The 26,784-nt window shown below is 39.1% G+C and overlaps 1 protein-coding gene across 4 annotated transcripts in view; it reads left to right on the forward strand.

The window, feature by feature from the left end:
* Positions 1-7,807, forward strand: part of VRK1 (VRK serine/threonine kinase 1) — an 85,657-nt gene extending 77,850 nt beyond the window's left edge. For 3 of the 4 annotated variants that reach the window (XM_010353677.2, XM_030931175.1, XM_030931176.1), the window contains exons 12-13: positions 2,262-2,352; positions 7,371-7,802. In XM_010353677.2, coding sequence (XP_010351979.1) covers positions 2,262-2,352; positions 7,371-7,402 — 123 coding nt within the window. In that variant the 3' untranslated portion in view covers positions 7,403-7,802. Of the gene's footprint in view, positions 1-2,261; positions 2,353-7,370 lie in introns of all 4 variants that reach the window. The other variant, XM_030931177.1, reaches the window with a different exon arrangement.
* The last annotated feature ends 18,977 nt before the right edge of the window (positions 7,808-26,784 follow it).

A 26,784-nucleotide genomic window follows, 5' to 3' on the forward strand; every position in this document is an offset into this window, starting at 1 on the left:
TTTTGGTTTTTAAATTCATCTGTAGACCACTGGCCCTTTGTATCCAGACTATGTACATTGTTAGAAAAGTTGGGCAGGAGTTACCTGGCTGAAGTGTGGATTAATGCAGTAGAGTGCTTTACCTAATGCATACTGCTTAAAGCACAGGTGTTGTTTTTGTTGGTTGAATACTGTCTGATTTTCCTTCCTATGTAATTTACCTTCATGGAGATTAAGAAAGCCCCCTTTTATTAAATAAGCTTGAAAACTAGATGAATGCACTTAGGTTCTTGGGTAAAATGTATTGGATAGCTAGCTCCCTTTATAATGAGCATTTAAAAATCTGCTCTCCAAAAACTGGAAAATGTATTCTCTGCTGTATGGAAAGCAATATAGTACTGAAATATTCCTCCTTAATTTTGGTCTGAACGAACAAAAGTGTCTGTGTTTATTCCTGCCTAATGCATCACAAATCTGCTGACATGCTAACCTTGGAGTCTTGGCTGGCGTTAATCAGGCCTGTGCACAGGCAGGAAAGATGTACCTAATGCACTCCATCAGTGCAGTTTGCATATGGAAGTTCTCACAGGGGAGCTGCCCTGTGCCAGCTGAGGGTTACCTGCCCACTGCAGTTATTGTATGTAATTATCGAACCAATCTGTTCAGCCCAGCAGGGTTTAGATGGTAATCATGAAGCAACACTTTGGAAAAGAAAGATGTAAGGCATTCTCCCCTTTTCTCATCAGTTATATGAAGTTATAGCCACTCTTACAGCTATTTTTGAGAGGCAATACCTCCATATACAAATCTGCTAAATGAATGCCTTTGAAAGTTTCTCAAGGTTCAGTCAAGTTGTTACTTTTGTATATGTGAAGCATTTTCTTTAGGAACATGGTGGGTATCTCTGAGTTCTAATTTTCCACAGCCACCTTAAGAATGTTTTGAAACAGTGGGATTAATTGTAATACATAGATAATAACAGTTCTGACCATTTGGAGGTTTTAAGATAATGTGGCTTGAATAGAGTTCAGCTTTCCCATGTAGTTCTCTTTGGAACAGAACCCATGGTTGCCATTAGGAAAAGGAACAATGTGCTGTCAGCAGGCATTATCCTCTTTTCTAGCTGTACACAAAATGGCCTGCAGCAAGGAACATTCTCAGATGAAGTTTAACTTATTGTTAATTGTTAGAAAATATAAATGAGGACATTCTGTTGCATTGTGAACCTGTGAGATTTGGGGCATATCAGATGGTTTTCTAAATGATACAGACTTATTTTAGGCAACCAAAAGAAGCTTTGGATTAAAATTTGGATTTTAACCAGTTTAAATTTGAAAGTACACAAGATAAAGTTATATACAAAATTCAAAGTTTCATATTTATTACTAATATCCCTCTATAATTTTACCTATGTATAGAGATGTTAGAGAATTTAGAAACTTAACGCAGGACTGGACCTGTTAAAAAATGTTGTAGTGGTAGAAAGTAATAAAATTAAATTGAAGGAACATTTGGGAAGAATGGATAGTGACAGAATATAAGCACTGACTCCTAAATAACACTTCACTAGAAAAATAGGACAGGCCCAAGAGAATGTGGGAAATCCGGATGGTTTTTGAGATTTTAGGAGAGCTTTGTACTTTTAAGACTATTCATTTACAGTAAGGTTTATGGCCCTCTTAAACTTTTAATAAAAAGTATGCTGAAAGAGAAACATTTATTACAAGTTTTCCGTTATTGATTCATAAATAGAATTTTACCACCAGTGTTATATGGTACAAACACTGATGTAATATATGGGACAAGACATACATTTTTTCCATGTATCAAATAGATTATCCTCTCTCCATCCCACCCGCATTGTACTATGTGGAGAGTATCATTGGCCTGAGTGGTGATCGTGAGTTTGTAAAACATTTTGTTTTAAAAGAGTTTCTGTATGATCAATCCTGATGGTTAAACCATAGCTTTCAATAATGAAGTATATAAAGCATGAAAAGTTAGAGGTGGATATAACAAATATACCTACCATCTGGGTTAACTGTCTAGTTGAAAGTTCTCGTACTCCCCCTTTCTTCCATCCTTCATCCATTCCTTTAGGTAACCACTATCCTGAAGTTGAGAATATTTTTCCTGTGTAATTCGACACACCCACACCTATATACAGTTACACACAGACACACACACACAAATAAGTGATGAGTTTGTAGTTTACTTGACTGTCAGACATCTCTCTCTCTCTCTCTCTCTCTCTCTCTCTCTCTTTAATTTTTATATGTAAGAAGCGAAAGAAAGAAATTGAAGAAAGCAAGCAATCTGGTGTTGAAGATATGGAATGGTCGAACACACAGACAGAAGAGGCCATACAGACCCGTAAGTTGAACAGTTTTGCCTAGCTGCTTCCATACGTAAACACAAATTTTATTTCCTCCCATTAGATGAGGGGTCAACTATTTGGGTCATGACCTTTTGATTTTATAATAAAATGCCACAAGATTTTTGTATAGTATGTATTGCAGTGTCTTTTGTACATACGTTAGATTATTTACTCTCCACAATAATTATAAAGTTGAGACTGGGAAGCTTCCTTCATTTTGCAGATTTGGAGCCCAAGACACTGAATGATTAAATGGCAGAGCTGCCAGGCGTGGTGACTGACGTGTGCCTGTAGTCTCAGCTACTCAGGAGGCTGAGGCAGGAGGATCACTTGAGCCCAGGAATTTGAGTCCAGTCTGGGCAGCATAGAAACCCCATCTCTAAAATAAATAAAATAAATGACTGAGCTGTTGTGAAAGGGTGATAGAGACCGGAACTCTTAACTGTCAGGCCAATATCTTTCCACTTCCTCACACTGATCCCACATAACTCTGGGTATGATAGTGAGTGTCAGGGGTCAGGCATGGGTCTGTTGTAACTGAGCTGCCTAATTGTTTCTTATAAAGTTTGTCGACCTCTTCTTTTTTTCTGAACAAGTTAAAAGGAAAAGAATTAAAACTTTATGGCTGATCACTTTTCACAGTTCTTGAAGCAAAAAAAAAAAAAAAAAAAAAGATACGAAGTCATTTCTGAGATGGCTTATAAACTGGCACTGAAGGCACTTCCAATAGTTCCAGAAATGACATGAGCAAAGGCAACATCTGCAAATGGCAGAACTAGGTTGGACTTTGGTCTGATATGTTTAATAAACTGCCAGCCAGTATGTTCCAGGATTCATATGATATGATGATGTGCTTGACTCAATAAAGAGAGCTATTCAGTATGGCCCCCAATACATTTTTTAAAAAAGATTTTTCCTGTCTGCCTTTTTTTTTTTTTTTTTAATTTTAATTATTTTGTTTGTCCTGAAATATTTCTTGGTTTCTAACAAAAAAGGCTTATTTTTGGTTAAAAAAAATTTTTTTAAAGCATAGGTACCATATTGAGTAATGCCACCAATTTATTTTACCTTCCTTTTGCTAGTGGCATCAGTGCATGTTTGTGGAAAGCAAAGTATTCAACTTTCAAAGAGAATCATTTTTGTCCTGATTTTATTACTATGTTCTTCATTCCATATTATGGTTAGAACATCCTTTGGTTTAATCTGCTTTAACCCAAAGAATACTTGAGATACCTGAAGAGGGAATATATAACTTCACACTGAAGGTGAAAGGTTTTGAAGTAGTCCCTCTCTTTTTTCCGCTGCTGTCTTGCATTCGCTACTGTCTTTTTTCGCTTTTCCCCTGTCTTGTTCATTTTGTTACTAGGAAGTGAGGAGTCCCAAGGAGCAATAATACATCGAAGCATGTCTCAGCCAGAGGCTAGCAGCAGCAGCTATGACAGTGAGTGGGAACAAAATTAAGGAGTATTTATAAAGATACAGCAGTATTCTTAAAAAACAATCCCTTAAATTTTAAAACTGGCAATTTTAGTTTCAGAAAGATCCCGCATTGTTCTAGTGAGATTGACACTCATTAAGTCTAAGGCAGAGTCTCAGCTGTGCATCGGGAAGACTCATCCCTCTCTTGACTGCCTGGACATCATTTGTTACCTGAACTTTGCTTAATGAGCATCAAGGGTTTTTGTTTTGATAGATAAATGTCTTTAAATTCTAGTATAATTATGAAATTTTTTTAAGCTAAATTTTTAGTGTAAGGTCTTCTACTGATGGTTTTTCCCATGAGAAAATATATTAGTATTTTTGTTATTTTATTAATGACAAAAGAGTATAGTAAAGTCATAAATAATTTAAGGAGAACAATTCAGTTTTTTTGACGTAACTTTTTAAGAAGATAAAGAATAATCAGATTCACCCATATTCATATAAACTCAGAATTGCTTTTCTTAAAATGCTGTTTATTTCCCCCATTACAGTTCACTTTTTCCCCCTGAAGTACAAGGCAAGTTAAGGTATTTTACTATCAAAATAATCATAAGTGAGAGAAATATTATCTGATGGTAAAATGTTATTGCTTCCAGCAAAAAGAAAAAGCTTTTGCTTCCAGCAAAAAGAAAAAGCCAAGAGTTTGTGTAAATGTATATTTTTAAATTTATCAGTGTAAAAGTAACTTGAAGGAAAAGACACATTATTACATTTGTTTTTTTGATTTTTAAGATATATAGTGCAATTCAGTGAATACTGTGTTTTAGGGCTTTAAGATTTTGTGTCATAAACATGTTTCAAGAATGGTTACCTCTAACAGCAGCTTTAGAAATGTCAGTTTCTTCATTAACAATTTTATTTTCAAACACAATTTATGATTTACAATATGGTAAGAGATTTTTCTCACTGTGTGATCTTTCAGAATGCTGTGCCTAGCAAAATGGGAGCAACTCTCCTTTAATATCTATTTAGACCATTTTAAAAACGTGTATAATTTTCTTGATACACCTAAACTCATTTTGAATAGTTGGGAGTCTATTGTGTAAGAACACATTCTGAAATGTATTGTGTAGGTTTTCTCAAATAAAGAGAGGAGGTGATGGGATGGTTTTCAAGAAGAACAGAGGCCTCTAATCCTTTTACTTTTATGCAAGGCATAATTTTTACCAGTTGAGAAAATTTGATTATTTGCTGCAAGTAATTTTTCCCCTCACAAAATAAGCCTTTAAAAATCATGCATATTCTGGCATTTCAAAATTATGCCAGTATTTCGGAATTGTGCTAAAAATTAGCTAATATAGTCATGATATTTATGGCTGGTGTACTTTCCCCCTTCCTTTTCATAAAATGGAGGCTACTTTTGTTGGTATTATTTTTAAGAACATTGGATTTTGGACCATTCCTGAGGAATCTTTGGAGAAAGCATGACTAGTCAAAAAGTAGATATTTTTAAGGGAACCCTACAAAGAAATGTCCTACTTTTTTTCCTACTATGTTATAAAGTCATAGAAAAGCATCCCAAACTCGTATGCTATTGTCCAAATATCAAATTGCATACATTAGTCTTATGATTGGACCCTTTGCCAGTAGTGTATATTATGAAAATGGTTATATTTTAAATTAAAGAGATAAGAAGATAGATTTTTTTTGTAACAATTAGAATTGATTATTAGGGAAAATATTGAATTGATTTATGCAGCAAAGTCAATAAGGTGCGTAGGACTGATTATATAATAAATTCCAGGCAGTAGTAGCCCTTTTAGTTGCAGTGAGAAACTTTGGATTGAAGGAGATAAGCAGCAATGATATTTAATTTCAGAGTAAAATGGCAAATTAAGACATTAATGAGAAGAATGCTATTTCAATATAGCTTTGTAGTTGTTAGTTTAGTGTTCTTTGTAGTGTGGTTAAAGATTTAAAATGTATTGAAAGGGAGATACAGTATTGATTATTGACCTTGATTTTATAATACCCTTTATGCCAATCTCTCTATCACAACATTTTCAGTTTTCTGTGCAGAATTAATTTCAAATTTCTTGAAATAGGCCGGGCGCAGTGACTCATGCCTGTAATCCCAGCAGTTTGGGAGGCCGAGGCGGGTGCATCATTTGAGGTCAGGAGTTCGACACCAGCCTGACCAACAAAATACAAAAATTAGCCGGCTGTAATCTCATCTACTCTGGAGGCTGAGGCAGGAGAATCACTCGAACCCAGGAGGCAGAGGTTGCAGTGAGCCAAGATCGTGTCACTGCACTCTAGCCTGGCAACAAAGCGAGACTCCCTCTCAAAAAATAATAAAAATAAAATTTCTTGAAATAAAAACCTAAAAATCTGTGGGATATTTTTAATAGATGGCTATGTTACAGAAATTTAAGAAAAAACTCAAATTTTAGAATCAGTCACAGTACAGTATATAGGGTATGTATTATGAGTGGCAGAAAAAAGGATATTCATGTGAGCTTGAAATTTGCTTTCATTGAACTGTATCGTGATTGAACAGAAACTATAACTTGGAAACATTAAAAATGCTAGTTTTGAAACTGACCTCCATGTTAAGTACCTAAATAAACCCATGATGAGAAAACCTTTAGATACATATGGTAGAATTTTGTTCCACATTCAAAGAATATTTTGTACTTTTCAGAAAAGAAGTATTGATCTTTTGTGTTTTTTTGGTGCAGTCATTGATTAATTATGAGCACCATGCTGTCCCTCACTCTGGTGCCCTTGCTCTTTCCTGGCAAAGCATAGCATGCGGCAGTGGGAAAGAAATGGCCCTGCTTCTTTTGCCAGCCCTAGGCAGCCGTAATCAGGCTGACTGCTGCGCCCAGAGGTGAAGTAGGAGTAGTAGGTGGGGTGAAATGTCTCGTTGGTGAGGCAGAATTCCCATGCCCCCAGCAGAGAGTCACTGATTTATTCCAAACCAAGAATAGTTAGACAGGAGCTGTCATAAGGGACTAAGACCAGTATCACATATGATCATTTTCTAGGAGGCTACTCATTTGGGACCTGTATAATTCCTAGCAGAAAATACTTTCCATTTCAGTATATCCCAGTGCTCTCCTGCCTAAAGGCTGTAGGTAATAGGCTTTAAAAAGCAACTCATTCCTTTGCTTTTCATAACATGCATGACCTCATCGCTTCCCCCTAAGGAGTGAATGCTTATCTATATTGCTAAGGTTTATATTTGGAGATAATGTTTTAAATTTTACAATAAATTTAAATTTTGGAGAGAAATATTTCAGTATTAGTAAAAATTAGATACGTTTTATCAGTCAAAACATTTTTATATGGCTTAAGATTAGAAGGTAGGTTTTGTCAGCATATTTTTTGACATACTAAAAAATGACCCAATTTTCTAAGATTTTCAGAGTTTTAGCAGTCATACCTTTGTATGTCAATTTTATCTTTGCAAATCACCAGAGTCAATTCAATTTTAAAATGTACTATCTTTAGAGATATTTATATTTCTTTTCTTTTGCTTTTGTCAATTATTGATTAATGATTTCAGTTTCTCTGATTTATCTTCAAGGTTCAAGAACCAGAAAGAGAGTCCAGAAGTAATTCAGATGCTGTGAACCAGCTTTCCTTCTCTTTGTTTTCTTTTGACTTTTTTCTCCTTTTCTATTTGAAGTGTTTTATTTTCATGTGAGTCTTGCGAGGTGGAAGTAATAATTAAATACCCATGTGTTCAGAAAACAAACTTTTTTTATAAAAATAAATATTTTGTACAATTCATTAAAGGCTAATTTATGAAATTTCAAAATCTTCAGATTATACTCCTTAAGTTATTCCAAAGCCATGTGTTTGTGATGTTTTGGAGTACATATATATGAAAATTATTATGACATGCACTTTTCTAATCACTGTACATTTCTCAGAGTGGATAAAAATGTTTGACAGAGTCCTCACTTTTTAGGAAATGCAAAGCTTAAAATAAAAATCTCTTTTGTTTGATACAAACGGACAGTATGTTGTGGCTGTAAGGTTTGGTTTGGTTTGTATTGATTTTGTTCCAAAATCTTTTATTAAGCACCTGCTGTATGAGACAGGACGTACAAAGATGGAAAAGGAATATGAAATAAAAAGTGGAGGAAGTGTATCCATGAGAGAGAAAATCTACATAAATGAAAGATTACATAAGAATTATGTCTGTGCAAGCTGTATGACAAGAAAACAAGTGACAAATGATGAAGTGGTGGTGTAATTAAAGATTGTGTAAAGACTAGCTTTGTCTACGGAAGACCTATGAACTAGATATTAATAGATAGAGCCTATTCGTTCAGTTTATTTTTCTTAAAAGTTTCACTTTCATAGTATGTGATATTTATATAGTAAACCAAGCACTTCAGTTTCAGTAATCAGAAAGTTTAAGATCTGGAATTTTTTTAGTTGCCTTGGGAACAAAAGCTTGTAATTTTAACACATTTATGAACAATTTCGTGATTCATTCCTCAAAGTTTTCTTGGTCAGAGAAATCGGGATTGGACTCTATTTTCTGATGGATGGTGTGCCTTACCATTTAATAACATGCACAGTGTGTTTAGAAGGTATATGGACATAGTTTCACTTAAATATTTAAGTATTTTAATATGTATTCAAAATACAGCTATCACATTAAACTGGTGATTTGTCTACTACTTAGGACAAACCTAAAGTAGGTATTTCAATTTTTAAAAGCAAGTCAATTTGAGGAAAGAAGTAAATGTACAGGTGGGATATGGACATACCAGAAATTGTCAAGGTTGTACCAAGTTTGAGAACCTATGAACCAGTACAAAGACTATAACTTTTGGCTTTCTTATGTGGATATTTAGTGATCATGTGAAGCATTTATCACTGCAATGGTTAGATACTGAAAAATGCAAAACATCTACAGACTTTCCTTTGAAGATTAACCTTTTAATGCCTCCTGAAGTTCTAGAGCAACATAGCTTTACAGATTAGAAAATTTGACTTTGGGCAGAGGGTCCTCCTGCTTTCTGTAGAATGTTAGGTTTTAGTACTTATTTAGTTAATGCCCCCAAGTTTATTTGTAACACCTAAATCAACTCTCAAGTTCTGTTTTAAACACATTAATGCCTAAAATAGAGTAAACTGTGTGTGATGCGTTTTTCTGTGTATGCCTCAGCCTCCTTATTTTTCACAATATAAAAACATGGAAAACTTGGTTAAATATTAAGAAAACAGATATTTCCTCCCATATTGTTTTAAGTAAGTACTGGCATTTTCTTGAATGTTACTGTATTGGCAAGGCTACAGAAATTAATGAAAAACTACTGGCCATAGAATCCAGTTTGATTCGTTTGCTGCATCCCTCGTTCTGTTTTATTCCCTATCTCGTACTGTTTTTTTTTTTTTACTCCCCTTTTAAGAAGTGATTAAGCAACCTCATCATTCAGAGTAATTTTTTTTTCTTGTCCTTTTCAGTTCTATATTTAGTATTTTTATCTTGCATTGTTTTTATTTTCTTTCCAATCCCTGAATGGAGTGGATTTGCCATTTTTGGTTCTCCTTTCACAATCCAGCTTCCATATTTTAACATGTTCTTGATTCCATTTTCTCTTGCCTTCTCTGCCATTTTCCTTAGGTCCTCATTGAGCTGAGGTTTTCTAATCTGTTGAGGATCAACACCACTGCCAGGCTCTTGTCCTTCACACAAGAGGATGAATGTGCTCTACATTTTCTAGAAATGTATATGCGCTCTACATTTTCTGGAAAGCAACTGATAAGTCTTTGGTAACTAAGCCCTGAAGTTAAATAGCTTCTAGGTGTTCTTCAATAGGGATCTAAGACAAATCAAACACTAATAAGCCAGTTATAAAACCCTGATTATTGCTTTGAATTACTACATTAAGTATGCATAGAAAGACCCAAGTTGCATAGCAATAAAGTAGTGGTGGAAATATAAACAATTTATTTGTATTTGTGTGGGGAGATATATATGTCCACAGTTGAACATTATATTTTTGTTAATTCTTTAAAATTCTGTTTTAATATGCTCTATATCCTTTGGATTATAAGGGTGTATTAATAATACATGGCCATTTGATATAATTTAGAACATACAGAAAAGTGTCAACAGACAAACCAGCCATAATACTACTACCCACAGGCAACCACTATTAATGTTTTGACACATTTTCTTCAGTCATTTCTATGCACTTTTATTTTTAAACAGTTACAGTTCATATACAGCTTTACATTCTTCTTTTTAAAGTTAACATGAAATACTTTTTACATTATTATAAATACTTCATGAATATAACATGTTTTCTTTTTAAAATGAATTTATGATACTTTCATGACCATTTTGTATTATTGGGCATTAATTTAAGTTGTTTTCAGTATTGGGATATTATAAACAATGTTCTTGAACAAAATTGGGCAGTAATCTTCGCTGACATGTGAATATTCTTAGATTTTCAAAAGGGAGCCACTGGGGCAAAGACTATGAAATGAAAAGTTGTGGATACTTATCAGATTGCTTTGCAAAAATCTATCAGTTAACACTTTGCCCAGTAGATCTGAGTGCCCAACCTGCATTTTTGTCATCCTTGAGGGTTATAGACTGAAAGTTGGTGTGGCCCGCATTGTTCCTGTGTTTAACCCCTAAGATGATGGTCCTTGGAGGTGGACCTTTGGGAGGTGATTAGGTCATGAGGGTGAAGCCTTCATGAATGGGATTAATGCCTTTGTAAGAGACAGGGGAGAGATGATGTCTGTCTCTGTCATGTGACCATCTGCAAACCAGCCTCCAGAACTGTGGGAAATAAATGTTTGCTATTTAAGCCACCCAGACTAACACATTAAATTTTATTTTTATAATTTGATTAGGTTTTTTTTTTTTTAATCGCTAGTGCACCCAAACCTTTATTTGTAAACTAATCACTCTTTTCTTTTTGGTGTGTTGGTAAGTACTGTTTATACAGTAATGACCTTAACTCTTGGCCATTTTTGTTGCTGACTTTTTCCTGTTTATTTTTTGTGTATGATATGTTTTTAATTTTTATGAAGTTTAGCTTTTATCGCTTTAATCTATTGATCTTTCATTGTAATTTCTGTCACTGTTTTAAAATGTTTTTCATCCAGCAATTAGAAATATTTACCATGACTTTTTCTAGGCTTTTTTGTTTTAATGCTTCTAAATTTTCAATCCATATGGGATTTATTTTGGTAAATGTATGCCATGAGGTGAGGATCACAAGGATTTTTTTTCCTAAGCAACTAGCCAGTAACTTCAGTACCATTTATTAAATAAATGATCTCCCCCACCTTTCCTCCACCCTGGTTTGGGATGCTTGCTTGATTACATGCTCTTGTTTCTAGACTATGTTCGATTTCATTGATCTGTCTGTTCTTATGCCAGCACCACACTGACTTAATTAATGCCATTTTACTTATTAATTCTAATTTAGTGCCCAAACCACGTTAACAGAAATCAAAATTCACTTATGATCCCACCGCCACTACAGAAATCTAACTCTTATCCTTTGGCTGTGTTATTCTTAGTCCTACTTCTTGCCTGCTTAATTTTTTAGTTATAACAGTTGCATGGATAAAATTTTTTAGTTTTTTTAAAAGTTCCACAGGTTATTCTGTAATCTTCTAACTTATTAAATTCTACGGATAAAGTACAAGTCACATTAAAGGATTAATATTATAAAAGGGTCTTGACATGCAGATAGCCTTATACACTATATTAGTAATTGTATGCAGTCTACTGCTGACCAGATAGTTTAGACAACTCTTTTTTTTTTTTTGAGACGGAGTCTCGCTCCGTCCCCCAGGCTGGAGTGCAGTGGCCGCATCTCAGCTCACTGCAAGCTCCACCTCCCGGGTTTACGCCATTCTCCTGCCTCAGACTCCCCAGTAGCTGGGACTACAGGCGCCCGCCACCTCGCCCGGCTAGTTTTTTGTATTTTTTAGTAGAGATGGGGTTTCACCGTGTTAGCCAGGATGGTCTCGATCTCCTGACCTCGTGATTCACCCATCTCGGCCTCCCAAAGTGCTGGGATTACAGGCTTGAGCCACTGCGCCCGGCCTTAGACGACTTTTATCACTTGTGTGTTACACAAATAAAATGCTTACCATTTCCACTGTATTGAGGATGCGTTTGTACATGCAATGGTGAGTTTATGATGGCATAGCATTTTGCAACTTATGAATAGCATTCTTGAATTTTTGTAGTTTGGCTTGTCATGAAGTTCTCTGCAAAACTTCTGCATTGAGAAAATTCAGTTTCATTTGTAAACCACTGCAGATGATCTTCAAAAAACCGTGTTCTTACACTAAGTGAAGTCCAATGTTAGAATGTTGTTCTGAGATGGCAGCCATGTGAGTGGAGATGATAATGTAATCTTTGTGCCTGGGATGCAGCAGGGAGGAGTGAATCCAGAGTTTGGGGAGAGGGTGGAACAGTCGTCTGAATGCTGTTTCCACTTTCCTGTGTGTTGGTTTTCTGCTTCTGATATCCTATAGAAACCAGTGAAAACCCATCACAGTTATTTAAAATGAGCACTGTATAATACCTGGACAACAGTTTCTTTAAAAATGGAAAAATTGCTGTATTCAATATTCTCTCTGGCCTTGACACAAAAATCATAGTTCAGAAGTTCATGGTGGTGGTCCTTGGTAAAATTCTCAGATGTGAGAAGGGTCCCTGCACATTTTTGTAGACTTTCCCCATAAGAGACCAATATGTATTAGTACTTAAAGTAGAGCCACTGAAGGGTCTGCTAAACCTGAAGACTGGAAAGTTCTAGACAGTACATTGCAGGGAAAGTTAAAATTGGGAAGTGATTCTATTAGATTGCCTGGTGAAGAGAGAAAAGAGCACATTTCTTGAACTTATCTAGGTTGAGAAATGTGCCTTCAAGTTTCTTAGGAAGACCTTTGATGTGGATATTTTAGTTCTTCCCTACTCCTTCCCCCGCCCCAACACAGACTTCCTAACTTTGTTCTCACGTCTTCATTTATTTAATTAACTATTATAGAACATTTTGGTGCAAACATGTGAGTCAGTTTAACTGAAGAAGTAATAGGTACATTCCAATCTGCTTGACATTGTAATTGCAGAAGTATATGATTTAGTCCCTGTGTACCTCCCCACCCCAAGTTTCTAGTCCAGAAATCCTTGACAGATAATTAAGCAGTTATGGCAAAGTATTAGGTTGGTGCAAAAGTAGTTGCAGTTTTTGCCATTTTTTTTTTTTTAATACAGTGTGTCCTAGCATTCATAATTTTAAGTAGGGTTATTTAGACATTTCTTAAGATATGCATACAGTTGCAATGGGGTTTTTTCCTTTTTTTGTTTCTAACTAGACTTTTGAAAGAGAAGCCGTCTGTATTCCAGGTGCTGCAGCTCCAAAATAAGTCTTTGATATGTCCTGCAAAGTGTTCAGAAAGCAAAGGTGGTTGAAATGACATCAGAATGGTTTCCAAGGCCCTGTCTGTTCCTGTAGAGGTCAGAGAAACCATAGCCTGCAAAAACACAATTTGAGGTCAAGAATCTAAAACACCTGCTGTTCCCAGTGAACTGTGTGATGCACACAGAAAGTGTTTGGAAGGGAGGGTCAAGCTAAGTGAACAGTCATGATAATACCTGGTTGGTCTTGTAGCAACAAAATTGAGGGGAAATACGAAAGTTAAAAAAAAATTTTTTTGATGTTATTGTTGATATCCCTATTTGAATGTAAAGTCCCTAACACAAAGAAGCAAGCTTCCTTTAGACTGCATTTACTGCTCTTGATGACTCCAGTTGTGTGTAAATATTAGAAAACAGCAGGGTCCTGCATTCCAAGAATCACTTGAGCAGTACCACGAAGACAAGTGTCCTTACTGGTATTGTAGTCATACTCCCAAGCTCTCCTGCTGTTTCTAATCTGTGCGCACAGCCGTGAAAAAACTGGACTGACATTTACAGGCACAGCAGGGAGACACTTGACTAGGGAATGTTAAAGACTACAGTACCTCCAATTCAAAGTGGCCACCACACATGATAAATCTTCACAGGAGAGCCAGTCTGCACTTCAGCTGATGCCATAATGAAGGTATCTGTAATGAAGCAAAAAGCAGAACATTTTTCTCCTCTAAACTCAACTTTTTAGCAGTCGCATATTTATTGTTGCCTTTTTAAAGACCTAAATATCTAAAGGAAAAGTCTAATTCTGCATAGGTGACGGATCTATTTCTTTGAAACTGTGTTTTTTGGAAGGTCTGTTTCCTTACTGCTCAGTCCTCACTAGGGTTTTACAGAAATGTTCCTTAGTAAAAGAGCATTTACTCATCAACTCTGAATAGAAATAACATTTCCTGGAATCTTCTCTAACTGGCATGTAAAAGAGGGTCAGTCGCTTTCTGCCTCGAGTTCGGCAGATTTTATTCCCTGTTTTGTCCCAGGGAGCTGCCAGATTCGTATGCCATAATACCAGGAATGCAATTAGGTTTGCTGCACATTGTCTGGTTGACTTCTCAGTTAAGAGTTTCTTTCCCTATGGGAATAAGACTAGACAGACTGTCATTTGCTATTACTAATTCTGCTTAGCATTATCACTGGAGCTTTTTTGTAATTAGCTATCTTAGTTGGCTCTTAAATTTTAATAGCCAATTGAAGCTACGTTTTAGCCAAGTTCCATATCTAAATTACATTCAGTCCATTAACAAAGTTGGTTAAAAGGCTATTAAAACAAAAGCCAATATATGGTGGTTTGCACTTACATCTTCGCGGCAGTAGCAATGCTGGCTTCCCCTGAGTTCTCTAAAGGAACTTACTCTCCTCGAACAAAGTTACACGTAAACTGGACACAAGTTCTGAATGGCAAGAAATTAATGACAGGATTTTTAGCATGCTAACATATTCATAAACGTCACTACCTACCCCCTTTAACTTTTGGTGAGGGTTTTTCCCGGGTTTGGTTTCATTTGGTTGATGGCAATGAAGAGAGGAAGAAAGAGACATTTAATATTGTAACTTAAAATTGATGGTTTTTGAAAAGTGAATAATTGAAATGATGTTTTTCTCCATTTTAGCTTATCAAAATTATTAGCAGAACCATCTGAGGCACCTTCTGGTAGAATTGTAGTCTCGCTGGGTTTAGTTTGTAAAACATGCTGCCAGACATTTAAAAAAAAAAAATTGTAGTGGAGCCAGCACATAGGCTCAGAGCACTCTTTGCCTAATTGATAGTCCTTGTTGTTGTTATGGTTAAAGTCAGAAGACCATTTCTAACACTCCCCCACCCTTGGCAAATTAGTTTACCATGATTTTAATTTCTACATTGAGTCCCCCTTCCTCCAAATTGGAATGTTAGTTCAGTTTTCCATTTTCAAAGATAATTAATTTAAAAAATTTTTATAATTTGTAATGCAGGCTGTCAAAAGAAATTAGACTGGTACAGGGTGCATTCAGTATACATTCATCTCTGAATCGTCAGTACCCTGGGAATGAAGACATGGAGAGAAACTAGTGGGCAAACACATCCTGTCACCTTTACTCAGTCGAGTGCAACTGAAACAGCTTCCCACCCCCACCCTGCCCCATTTTACCAATAGTCCTATTTTGAAAAGAATAGTTTTTCTGTTTCAAAAATCTACAGATTTGTTAAGACACCAAATGATGGCTTTTTCTATCGCCCCATCAGGAGCTATTAGACATTGTATTTAATCTTACATTTTTTAAAGTCACAAGAGGGGTCAAATACTTTCCATCTCCCTCTATTTGACCGTTCTTCCACAGATAGCTTTCTCTCTCACCCCCAGAACTGTGATCAAGCTTTGTCTTTGATGATGCTATCTTCCTTACTGAAAGCCACGTGGCAGACAAAATCTGAGTAGAGGTAATTCTACTAAAATTACATTTCCATTTTAGTAGCCCACATTCACATGGGATTTTTCAACCAGGTTTACTTTTTCAGTCTCTGGCTAGATGGCTGAGGCAACGTCAGTGAAAGTATGGCCTCACTGACTAGGTGAAAGCTTCACATGTCTTAGCAAAGCAACAGCAATGCTGGATGGTCTCTGGTGATTTTTATTCTATACCAGAAGCTGATAGAAAAGGACAAGAGAGGTCATTGTATCCATGTTAAGATTATAATGCAGTAAAATTAATATGCTATTGTATATGTAACTAATTGGGCTTTAATAAAAATAAGACTGGCTTTGAAAATCATGTCAGAAACTCTCTAAGAAATGAGTTTGATGGCTTCTCCTATGGAAGACAAAGCAGGAACAGCCCTGCTGTGATTTTATTTTATTTTTATTTTTATTTTTTTTGAGATGGAGTCTCTGTCGCCCAGGCTGGAGTGCAGTGGTGCCATCTCAGCTCACTGCAACCTCTGCCTCCTGTGTGATTTTTAAGAGGACCCTCTAGCTGTCTGTTTGTATATGAGTCAGCCATTAAACAGGTGATTGGGAGTTGCAAGAGTGTGCACATGTGGTGGGGTGGGGCTTTGGAGCTTTTTTTTTTTTTTTTTTAACTTCTCAGGTGGGCCATTTTTAGAAGGACTTCTCTTTTCACCTGGGATCTTCAGAGAGCTGAGCCTGAGACAAAGCTTACGTGCAGTTAGTTTATTTGTGAATGTGATCTTGGGGAGGAGAAGTGAAGGACAAAGGAGTAAGAAGGGAGAGCCTGCATGGGGAGGCATCATTAAGTCAGCCGAACCACTGAAATCCTGCAGGACCTTCCAAGGAGCCCATGAAATGCGTCTTACAACCTGCTTTTGGATGCTAACTTTCCCATGCTCCTGAATTGCACCTGTGGAATGCAATGTTCCTGGCAGGCATCGCATACAAGCCCTAGAGGAGGAAAGGAGAAGGTCCTTCAGGAAGCTGGTAGAAGCCTGGGCAGAGTTGGCTGACGTCACTTGGTCTGGAATGAGTGAGGATTTGACACCGCACACAGTACAGGAGGCACCTCTTGTGCTGCCATATGATTCCCTTAAGGTCTTTTCTCTCGGACTGGTCTATTTCCCTAGAGAAGGTCCTATCTGTTGCCCAGAAGGCTGAATTTTGAAGACCATAGTTAAGAGCACCATCCAGTTCATCAGCTTTGCCTTTTTGGGATTATGCTTTTGGTGTCTGGTCTAAGAACTTGGCCTGGCCCTAGATTCTGAAGATTTTTCAATTTTCCCTAAAAGTTCTATAGTTTTATGTTCTACATCTAAGGCTTTGATCTATTTTGAGGGTATTTTTGTTTTTTTTATAAGTTGTGAGTTTTGAGTCAAGATTCTGCTTTTTGCCTATGGATATCCAATTGTTTCAGAACAATTATTATTATTTTTTCTGAGACCACGTCTCGCTCTGTCACCCAGGCTGGAGTGCAATGGCGCGATCTCAGCTCACTGCAACCTCCGCCTTCCAGGTTCAAGCAATTCTCCTGCCTCAGCCTCCCAAGTAGCTGAGATTACAGGTGTGCACCACTAGACCCAGCTAATTTTTGTATTTTTAGTAGAGATGGGGTTTCACCATGTTGGCCAGGCTGGTCTCAAACTCTTGACCTCGTGATCTACCCACCTTGGCCTCCCAAAGTGCTGGGATTACCTGTGTGAGTCGCCGAGCCTGGCAGGTATTGTTTTTAATTTCAGTTTCCACAGATTCATTGTTAGTGTAAAGAAATACAATTTTTGAGTTTTGTGTTTTTGAACTTGCATGCTCTTACACTGATGAATTTACTATTTATCATTTTTAAAACTTAAATATTGAGTTTTTATTATGGTAGATGAGATCTTGGCTGTCTTGTACTCTTGCCCCTCCCTATCCTTTCGTACAATTAGGTATTTTTAGATAAATTGATAGTCAGTGTTTACATTGTTTCGATTAGGTAGATATTACTTACTTCAGTGTATTGTGATATCGTTTCCTTTTTTGGTAAAACTTTTTGCTTCTCTTGGAATTAAAAATTGCCTCAATTTTTTTCTAAGTTTTCTACATATGTTTGATTATTTACAGTTACTCCATCAGATCTATTATAACACCCGCCAGTAGCCTTTTCATTTCGCACGTTCAGTCATATCAGAACATTTATCAATTTCTTTTTAAATTGGATGCCTCCCTTCTGGAGTGTTTCCTTTTGCTCCACGTGACACCAAGTTGTCTTGGGGTTCCTGTGCAGAGCTTCACCTAAAGCTTCTCCTCACCATCATTTTGGACTTTACCACTTTGCTGTATTGTATCTCCCGTTCCTGATTTCTGTAGCTTCTTTCCTGATTTTGTCTCTTGCTTTGCACTAGTACATCCTGCAGAAGCCTCTTTTTTAAAAAGATGTATGGGAGGCTATTATTTTTAATCTATGCATGTCAGAAAATATCTGAGTTACCTTCACATCTGTTAGATAGTTTGGCTAGGTATAGCAACCTGGTTTGAAAATTGTTTTCCTTCAGATTTTTGAAAGATGGTGCACTACTCATTGTGTTTTAGCATTTGATGTTGCCTAGGGGGAAGCTTAGTGCATTCTGATGCCCTTTCCACTTTGAAACTCTTAAGATCTTCTCTTTGTCCTTCTGTTGTGACATTTCATGGCCATGCACCTTCATGAGACTTCCTGTCATTTGTTGTGTTGGTGACTCAATTATTTGTCAAATATTGAATGCTTACTTTGGCACTATTCTGAACTCCAGAGATATTGCAGTGAATAAGACAAGGTTTTCACCTTATGGAGCTTATAATCTGGTAGGGAAAAAAGGTAAGAAATATATAAATACAATAATTTCAGTCAGTGACAAATACGATGAATATAAAACAGAAAAGGGAAGTTGAGGAATGTTTTTTGGACTGTAGGTGCTATGTTAGGGTGACCAGGGAAGATCTCTCTGAGGAGACAATGTGAGTGCTGAGGCCTAGAGGTGAGAAAGAAGAAGCTCCTGGGGAAGATAGAGGATGGAGGCAGAAGCAGGTGGAAAGGACCTGTGGTTGGTGTGCAGGAGGAACAGAGAGCACCGTGTGCCTGGAGTGGGTAAGGAAGGAGTGCCAGGCAGGAAGTCTGAGAGTCCAGCAGAACCCGTATCACACAGGGCTACTGAAAGGAGTTTGGATTTTATCCTGTTTGAAATGAAAAGCCCTTGGAAAGTGACACTCACAGGGGCGAGAGGCTCTGCTTTACACAGCTCTGGGAGGACAGACTGGAGAGGAATATGAGTTGTAGGAGGGTGACCACAGAGGAGGCTGTTTCAGACTTTCCTATGGTGGGTTTTGACTCAGTGACCCTTTCAGACCAGCGTACTGTGCTTTTCAGTTCTGGGAAATATTCTTGTATTACTTCTTTGATGATTTCCTTCCCTCCAGCTTCTCTGTTCTATGTTCCTAGAACTCTCAGCAATTATTTGTTGCACTTCTCCCCTGTTTTTTTCTCTTTATTTTTTCATTCTGTTTTTTTGAGACATTTTTGTTTTATCCTTCGACATTTTTAGAGATGTTTTAATAAGATTTTGGAGGGTTAGGTCTTGCTGAGTGGGGAAGGAAGGCTAGGGTCCAAGTGAGCCCCCTTATTTTCAACCCTGTGCCCTCTCCCCAGCTCCCAGAGGAACCTGGAGGGCCGTGTCACTCAGGAGAGCCCTCCAAGGGCTGCTTCTGCTGTGTTAGGTCCGTTACTCCTCTTCCATCCTCTCTCAAAAATGTATTTATTTAACATATTTACTTACCGATCGCAATGCACTTATCTAACATTTCCTGGGTTTTCACACTCTGCCAGGCACTGTGTTAACGTTGGTAGATGAAAAGACCAGCAGAACTATTTGCCTGCTAATTTGTTTCCGTTTTCTTAAAAGGAAAATGCTTCCTTAAGGGATGCGCAAAGCTCAAGAGAAGTATGATGTCAGGAGGATAGTTATGCGGTTGAAAAGAACCCAAGTGTCCAAGCATTGGCCTGTTGCACACCAGGGACAGAGTGTGCTGGTGTGTGATGGCCAAAACACTGTTAGGGATTTCTGAGTAATCACAGAAAATGTAAACAATGTCAGAGACCTGAAATGGGAAAATATTCTACTCGTTTCCAAGCGTCAATGCCCTATAATATTCTGGGTTTGCGTGTTTAAATATATGATGGTAACCTAAATCTTTCCTCCTTCTCTGTTCTTTTAAGTTTTCTTTCTTTCTTCCTCCTTCCTTCTCTCCCTTAGGAGAGAATAAAAAGAGTGAAAGTTTATTTACTTTGCTAGTACTTAGGAGGAATAAAAGGAGTGAAAGTTTATTTTTAACGAGATCAAGGGGCCTGGAAAAAGTGCAAAATCTTGGCGTGGTAGCCTCAGGCGGAGTTGTAGCTAGGACACAGTCATCCAGAGGAGTCGCTGTTCCGCTGTGGGCGCTCAGTCCTTATTTTCACACTTTCATCACATTTCTATGTGAAGACACCTGCATTAGTCTGTTCTCACGCTGCTGATAAAGACATACCCAAGACTAGACTGGGTAATTTATACAGAAAAAGAGGTTTAATGGACTCACAGTTCCACGTGGCTGCGGAGGCCTCACAATCATGGAGGAAGGCAAAAGACACATCTTAAATGGTTTGGAAAACAGGGAATGAGAAAGTGAAAGGGGTTTCCCCTTGTAAAACCATCAGATCTCATGGGACTTATTCACTACCACAAGAGCAGTACTGGGGAAACCACCCCCATGATTCAATTATCTCCCACCGGGTCCCTCCCACAACACGTGGGGATTATGGGAGCTACAATTCCAGATGAGATTTGGGTGGGGACACAACCAAACCATATCAACATTGAAGTCAGGCTCATGCTTGCCAATGAAACAGTTTGTACTTTGCATGATATCAAGAGTCAGAAGATTCTGGAGGATGTTTCTGTTTCCAAATCAGTTTCCCTCAGCAACCTGTGAACCTCTTGTTTCTTGATCTTTTTAGCCTCTGTACCAAGCACAGTGTCTGGCTCCTACACGTGACTGTACAGGAGAAATATTTGTTGAATAAATGAATGAATGGTTGGGAGATGAGGAAAACTAGAAAATGAAATCAATCTGCCAAACATTTATATAAGAAAAAAGAATAGCAATTACCCAAGAATAGGCTGAAGGAGGCGTGGCCTAGCAGCAGATGGCGTGGGAAAGAGCAGGAGGTTTGTGTCGATTGCGGCCTCCTAGGCTGGGTGGAGGCTGCTTAGCCCATGTGATTGCGCCCTCCTAGGCTGGGTGGAGGCTGCTTAGCCCATGCGCTCTCTCTGTACCCAGTGGACCGCATCTTGGTGCCCTGATTTGCATGGACCTGGAAGAATTGAGGTGGCTCCAAATGAGGGCAGGCAGCATGGAGAATGGTTAAGAAACCCGTTACACAAGGAAATGGAAAAACTGGGACCTCAAGAGAGGCACACAGAGGTGGTCATGGGCAATGTGGCGGAGAAGGCCAGTGTCTACAGATATTCAAAAGTCTGTTACGGGAGAGAAGAGTACGACTCTTCAGAGTCACTGGAGAAGGCAGAACTAGGCCCAGTGAGGTGCAAGGTAAAGGGAGATGTCTCAGTACAGAGGTGTCACTGATAGGTAGTTAAGTTCAAGTGGAACCAGAAGACCTAAGATGCTGTGAACTCACCTTTGGGAACTTCAAGCAGAGATTGCTGTATGTATTGCTGTGGGGGTTATTATATTAGAACCTCCATCTTTAAATAATCAAATTATGAAGCATTAATATTAACTAACTTTTATGGGGAGCTTGCTATTTTCCAGGCCCTGTGCTATTTTATACACATTATGTCGTTTAATCTCCATTAGCAACCCTGTGACAGGAGTGCTAAGATTTTCTAGGAATCTGATGCTTAAAGAGGTCAAGTGACTTGCCTGAAGTCATAGCTAATAAGTTGTACAGTAGCATCTGAGCCCAAACTCATTAAGGCTCCAGAGCCACCTTCTTCACAGCTCTCCCTGTGGCCATAATCTCTGACTTGATACCATATACAGCCATTGCAGTGTGGCCCTTGTAACCCCCAAATATTTTTGACCCTGATTGTGAGCTAAGTCCTACTGCAATAACAATTCCAAAACCTGTGGCTTAAAAATCACAAGGCTGGCCAGGCGCGGTGGCTCACACCTATAATCCCAGCACTTTGGGAGGCCGAGGTGGGTGGATCATGAAGTCAGGATATTGAGACCATCCTGGCAAACATGTTGAAACCCCATCTCTACTAAAAAATACAAAAAACTAGCCAGGCATGGTGGCGGGCACCTGTAGTCCCAGCTACTTGGGAGGCTGAGGCAGGAGAATGGTGTGAACCTGGGAGGCGGAGCTTGCAGTGAGTGGGGATGGCACCACCGCACTCCAGCCTGGGTGACAGAGCGAGACTCCGTCTCAAAAAATAAAATAAAATAAAACCACACAAGACTGATACTATAATGAACAATACATGTCATTATACACTTGTCCAAACCCATCAAAATATACAATGCTGATAGTGAACCCTAATGTACGCTGTGGACCTCGAGTGATAATGATGTATCAGTGAGATTCATCAGTTGTAACAAATGCACCACTCTGATGGCGAAGTGGATAACAGCGGAGGAGGGGGAGGCTAGCACATGTGTGGGCAGGAGGTGAGGGGCAGGCACCTCTCTCTTAATTTTGCTGTGAACCTAAAACTACCCTAAAAGGAAAAATAACATCTTTGGGGGAAAAAGTCACAAGGATTTGTCTCTTTTCCATGTCCCATGACCTAGGCTGCTCTGTTCCCAGAGCAGATATACGTGATGACCAACGAGTGGCTTTCACACCTATGAAATAGGAAGGTAAAGTAATAAATTATTGGTGTTAGATCATGGCCTAAATGGCATGCATGTTAAGTAATAAAATTTGAATTCCCTTGTGGCTTATGGAATGGTATCTTCTTGTTTTATAATTACCCATGGACTTTCTCATTTTGTAGCTCCCTTGGGTATAATAAGCCTTGGTGGTAGAAGGGTGGGCTATGCTATCACTGCTGCCATAGTCAACTGAGATATAGGAACTTTGGGGTCCTCTCCATGCCTCTCTTCTGGCGTCTGGCATTTGGTATGGGAACATAGGCGGGCATCCACCAAGCATTTTCTGTCTATAGCAGAGGGGATAATTCCTGTGTCTACACACTTCCAGATTCTCTCTCTCCCTTCCTCCACTCTTACTCATAAAATAATTCTCCATCCTTGTTTGGAAAGTTAGGCACCAAATCCAGAAATAAACCAATGTGTAAAAAGGGAGAGGTTCTTACCTTGACTGATAGATCCCTGCCATTTTCAGAACATAGATATGGTGGATAAAGTGGCAGGAACTACTGATGGGGCAGTAATTGAGGTCAGTTAGAAGACATTCCACATGGCAGAAGTTGTGTTCTATGTATGTGAAGCTTAGGGGGACTTTTTTCTCCATTTTTTTTCCTACTACAGGATACAGGAATACCTCTAAAATTCATGATGTTTCAAAGGTAAGATGTTGTAATTTCAAGTCATTAAAATGTTGCCATTGTTCATCTCCTCTTGTATATGCCCCTCCCCACCAACCACAAGGGTTGGCAAGGGTGCATGATTGACAGTGATGCCCATCCCTCTGAACCCAAAATAAGGAACATGGCCAGAGCTGCTTCAAGTGGAACCTCACACATTTCTCTTACTCTTTTTGATTTCTCGAATTTTGCTACAGTTAAGGTTGCCAGATAAAATACAGAACACTGTCTTAGTTGATTTCTGCTGCAAAATACCTGACACTGGGTAGTTTATAAATAATAGAAATTTATTTCTCACAATGATGGAGACTGGGAAGCTCAAGACCAAGGTGCCAGCAGATTTGGTGTCTGGTGAGGTCTTATCCTCTGCTTCCAAGATGGTGCTTCCTCCCTGGTGTGCTCATATGGCAGGGGGCAACTGTGTTGTCCTCACGTGGCAGAAGGGCAAAAGGGCCAGAGAGCTCTCTAAAGCCTCTTTATAAGGGCATGTAATTCCATTCACAGAAGCTCTGCCCTCTTGTCTCAATCGCTTCCCAAAAGGCCCCTCCTCTTAATACCGCCACAATGGGGGTTAAGTTTCAACATGAATTTTGGAGGGGACACAAACAGTCAAACCATAGCAGATGCCTGGCTAAATCTGAATTTCAGATAACAAAGAATTTTTTAGTATAAATATATCCCCAATATTGCCTAGGACATCCTTATACTAAAACCAGTGTTCATTATTCATCTGAAATTCAGATTTAACCGGGTGTCCTATATTTCTGCTTGCCAAGCCCCACCTAAAATGCAACTGCTTCTAATTTTCAAATGATAGGAGACAGAGCTCAGGAAAGTGCACGCCAAACAGCTACACGGTTGCAATGTCTCAGATTGTATTCCCGAACACGTAATTTGGGAATCAGTAAAGTGCACAACAGAATACTAAAGACCAATGCCTTTCATCTGCTTCCAAGAAAGGCATGATTCTGCGTCTTGGGTTACTAGAAATCCTCTTCATTACCCTCCACAAGGAGAGAACCGCAGCAGCAAACACACTCCAAGGTAACAATTAGCCCTCAACTGTAGCTGGACGGAGGTAGATAGGGGTAAGACTAATCTGCTCCATGAAGCAAGAGAGTGATGCCAAAACCCAAGGCAGAGCCTTTTCTGTACATGAGCCAGTAACCTAACGGTGGGAGGCAAAACAGGATGCTTCTAAAGAGGTGGTTTCATTCAACTCTTTGGCCATTAAAACCTGTCCTTGTGTTTCTGGGGACAACAGATTAAAAATGGGAGTGAAAAATCTTACGTTTGAATTGGTTGGTCATCGTTTCTCTCCGCGCTGTGTTCTGCTATGCAAAGAGACAGACTTGAGCTGTTTCATCGAATCATTTGACACATTTTTGAGCCATTAGGTTCTGGGTGAGTAATGAATCCTCCCCTCTTGGGACCACAGTCCAGGAGCATTTGATGTATCACAGTATTTTGCATTCATTTGTAGGGAGGGTTTACTGGGCTAGGCACTGAAGTAGAAGCTTTCTGTTCCTGGGTCTCATTTACTCCTCAGAACCACCTGAGAGGTTTATCCCTGTTTGATAGATGTGGCCTCTAATGCTTTCTTCTCAGGCCACATGGAGATTCGTTATCCTTTCCACGAACTTCGAGATGCCCTGGGCACTCAGCATCCACTTAGCATAGCCCCAAAACACATAGATCCAGGCCCCATCTCTCACTTTGAGATGAGAAAACTGAGGCTCATTGAGATGAGGTAAAATGTCCAAAGTCACAGTGGTTGTGATGATACTGATTTGCAGATACATCTCACCTAAGGTCATCTGGTGTCTTAAGTTGGGTCCCCAAGAAACAGACCCTGAGATGGGAAGGAGTCTTGCATCGGAGTTTGCTGAGGAGCCTTGGGATTCGCAGTATGGACAGCCGTGTGCTGCTGAATGATTAACAGTCCTCTGGCATGGGGGTTGGGGGTCTTGATTTGTGGAGTTCATCAATTTTAGTGTAAATTCTCCCACCATGGCCTATTTCTAAGCTACCAACTCGACGTCACTGAATGGGTGTTGGGAAGAGGTGCATGGAATTGGCTCTCACCAGCTGGTGCCATCAGTACCAGCACACCACTGCCTGTGGGGTGGGTGAGGGAAGCCGGGCTGTGCAGAGGGAGAAATTAAATCATAGGGCAGTCACAAGAAAGGCCTTGGCCAATCCCAGGAAGCTTGAACTGGGATGGTCCTTTGGCGAAGTCCCAAATTGAGGCAAAGGATAGAACCTTTATGCCCCCTTTCCCCATATGGACTGTTTTTAAGATATGGGCTGCCCCAAAGTAAAGCAGCTCTCTTCCACCAAGGGCAGTTCTTGAGCAACTCTCAGCAGTCAGTGCCCATATTCCCAAAAGCTGGAGGAAGACACGTCAGTCCTGCAGGGGCATTGGGGTGATACATCACTGCATCTTGGCCTCCTGGCAAGCCAGCAGTAGGTCTGGAATCCAACCAGGTCCTTCTGAGCAAGTCCAAGACTGCTCTTTTCACTACACACACAGATCCCGTAGATGTTCGAGTCATTGCCAAGCATGTCATGGACGTCTCCAGTGTGAAGCTGCCATAGGACCATGTATGCCTAGATCGGGGACTGGTAAGATTCCAGGATTTGTCCTGAGAATCAGGGGTCTCTGCAGTTCCTCCCTATCCTTCAAGGTCTGGAAGGAATACTTCACCCACATAACATCTACCCTGTTTAAGGTGAGGGTGGATGGTGCTTTCCTTCCTCTAAATTCCCATAGCACCATATATGCAGCCCTCTGAAGTGCCACTCTAACATTGCAGTCATGTCTCCACTTCTTGCTCTTCCTAAGCAAGAAACACTTTGCTTCTGTTTCACCTTTGTATTCCCCATGTTTTTTGGAACCTAGAAGGCACTTGGTAAACATTGGGAGGGAGAGAGATGGATGAACCAGTGATTAAATAAATGGTCAATAAAGATCTGGATCTCAATTCATACATTTCAGGCTTTTGGCTATATTCTGTTGTGTGCTCTTATTTCCTTTGTGAAATCTCATTTTCCCACCTGAGACCAAGAGTTCATTTGCCTAGGGCCCATGCCTTCCATTTCTTCTGTGATCACAAAGCAGCTAGCCTAGCTCACTCATTTTTAAGAGAGACTGGTTGAGTGTGGAGCTCGTGCGTTGGCATAATCAATAAATTTGATAAGGAATTTCCTTGGGTAATTGACTTTTTGGAAGAGTTTGGAAGCATTCCAGTTGCTGTATTTCCCTTTTCTTTGGGGAAGTGGAAATACTGGAAATCAAGAAATCAAGAAAACAATGCAGTTACTACAAATTTAGAAATTCCAGGGCCAGGCACGGTGGTTCACGCCTGTAATCCCAGCACATTGGGAGGACAAGGCAGGCGGATTGCCTGTGCTCAGGAGTTTGAGACCATCCTGGGCAACGTGGTAAAACCCCGTCTCTACTAAAATACAACAAATTAGCTGGGCGTGGTGGCATGCGTCTGTAGTCCCAGCTACTCAGGATGCTGAGGCAGGAGA

The sequence above is a fragment of the Rhinopithecus roxellana genome, chromosome 5, assembly GCF_007565055.1.
Source record: "Rhinopithecus roxellana isolate Shanxi Qingling chromosome 5, ASM756505v1, whole genome shotgun sequence".
Lineage (NCBI taxonomy): Eukaryota > Metazoa > Chordata > Mammalia > Primates > Cercopithecidae > Rhinopithecus > Rhinopithecus roxellana.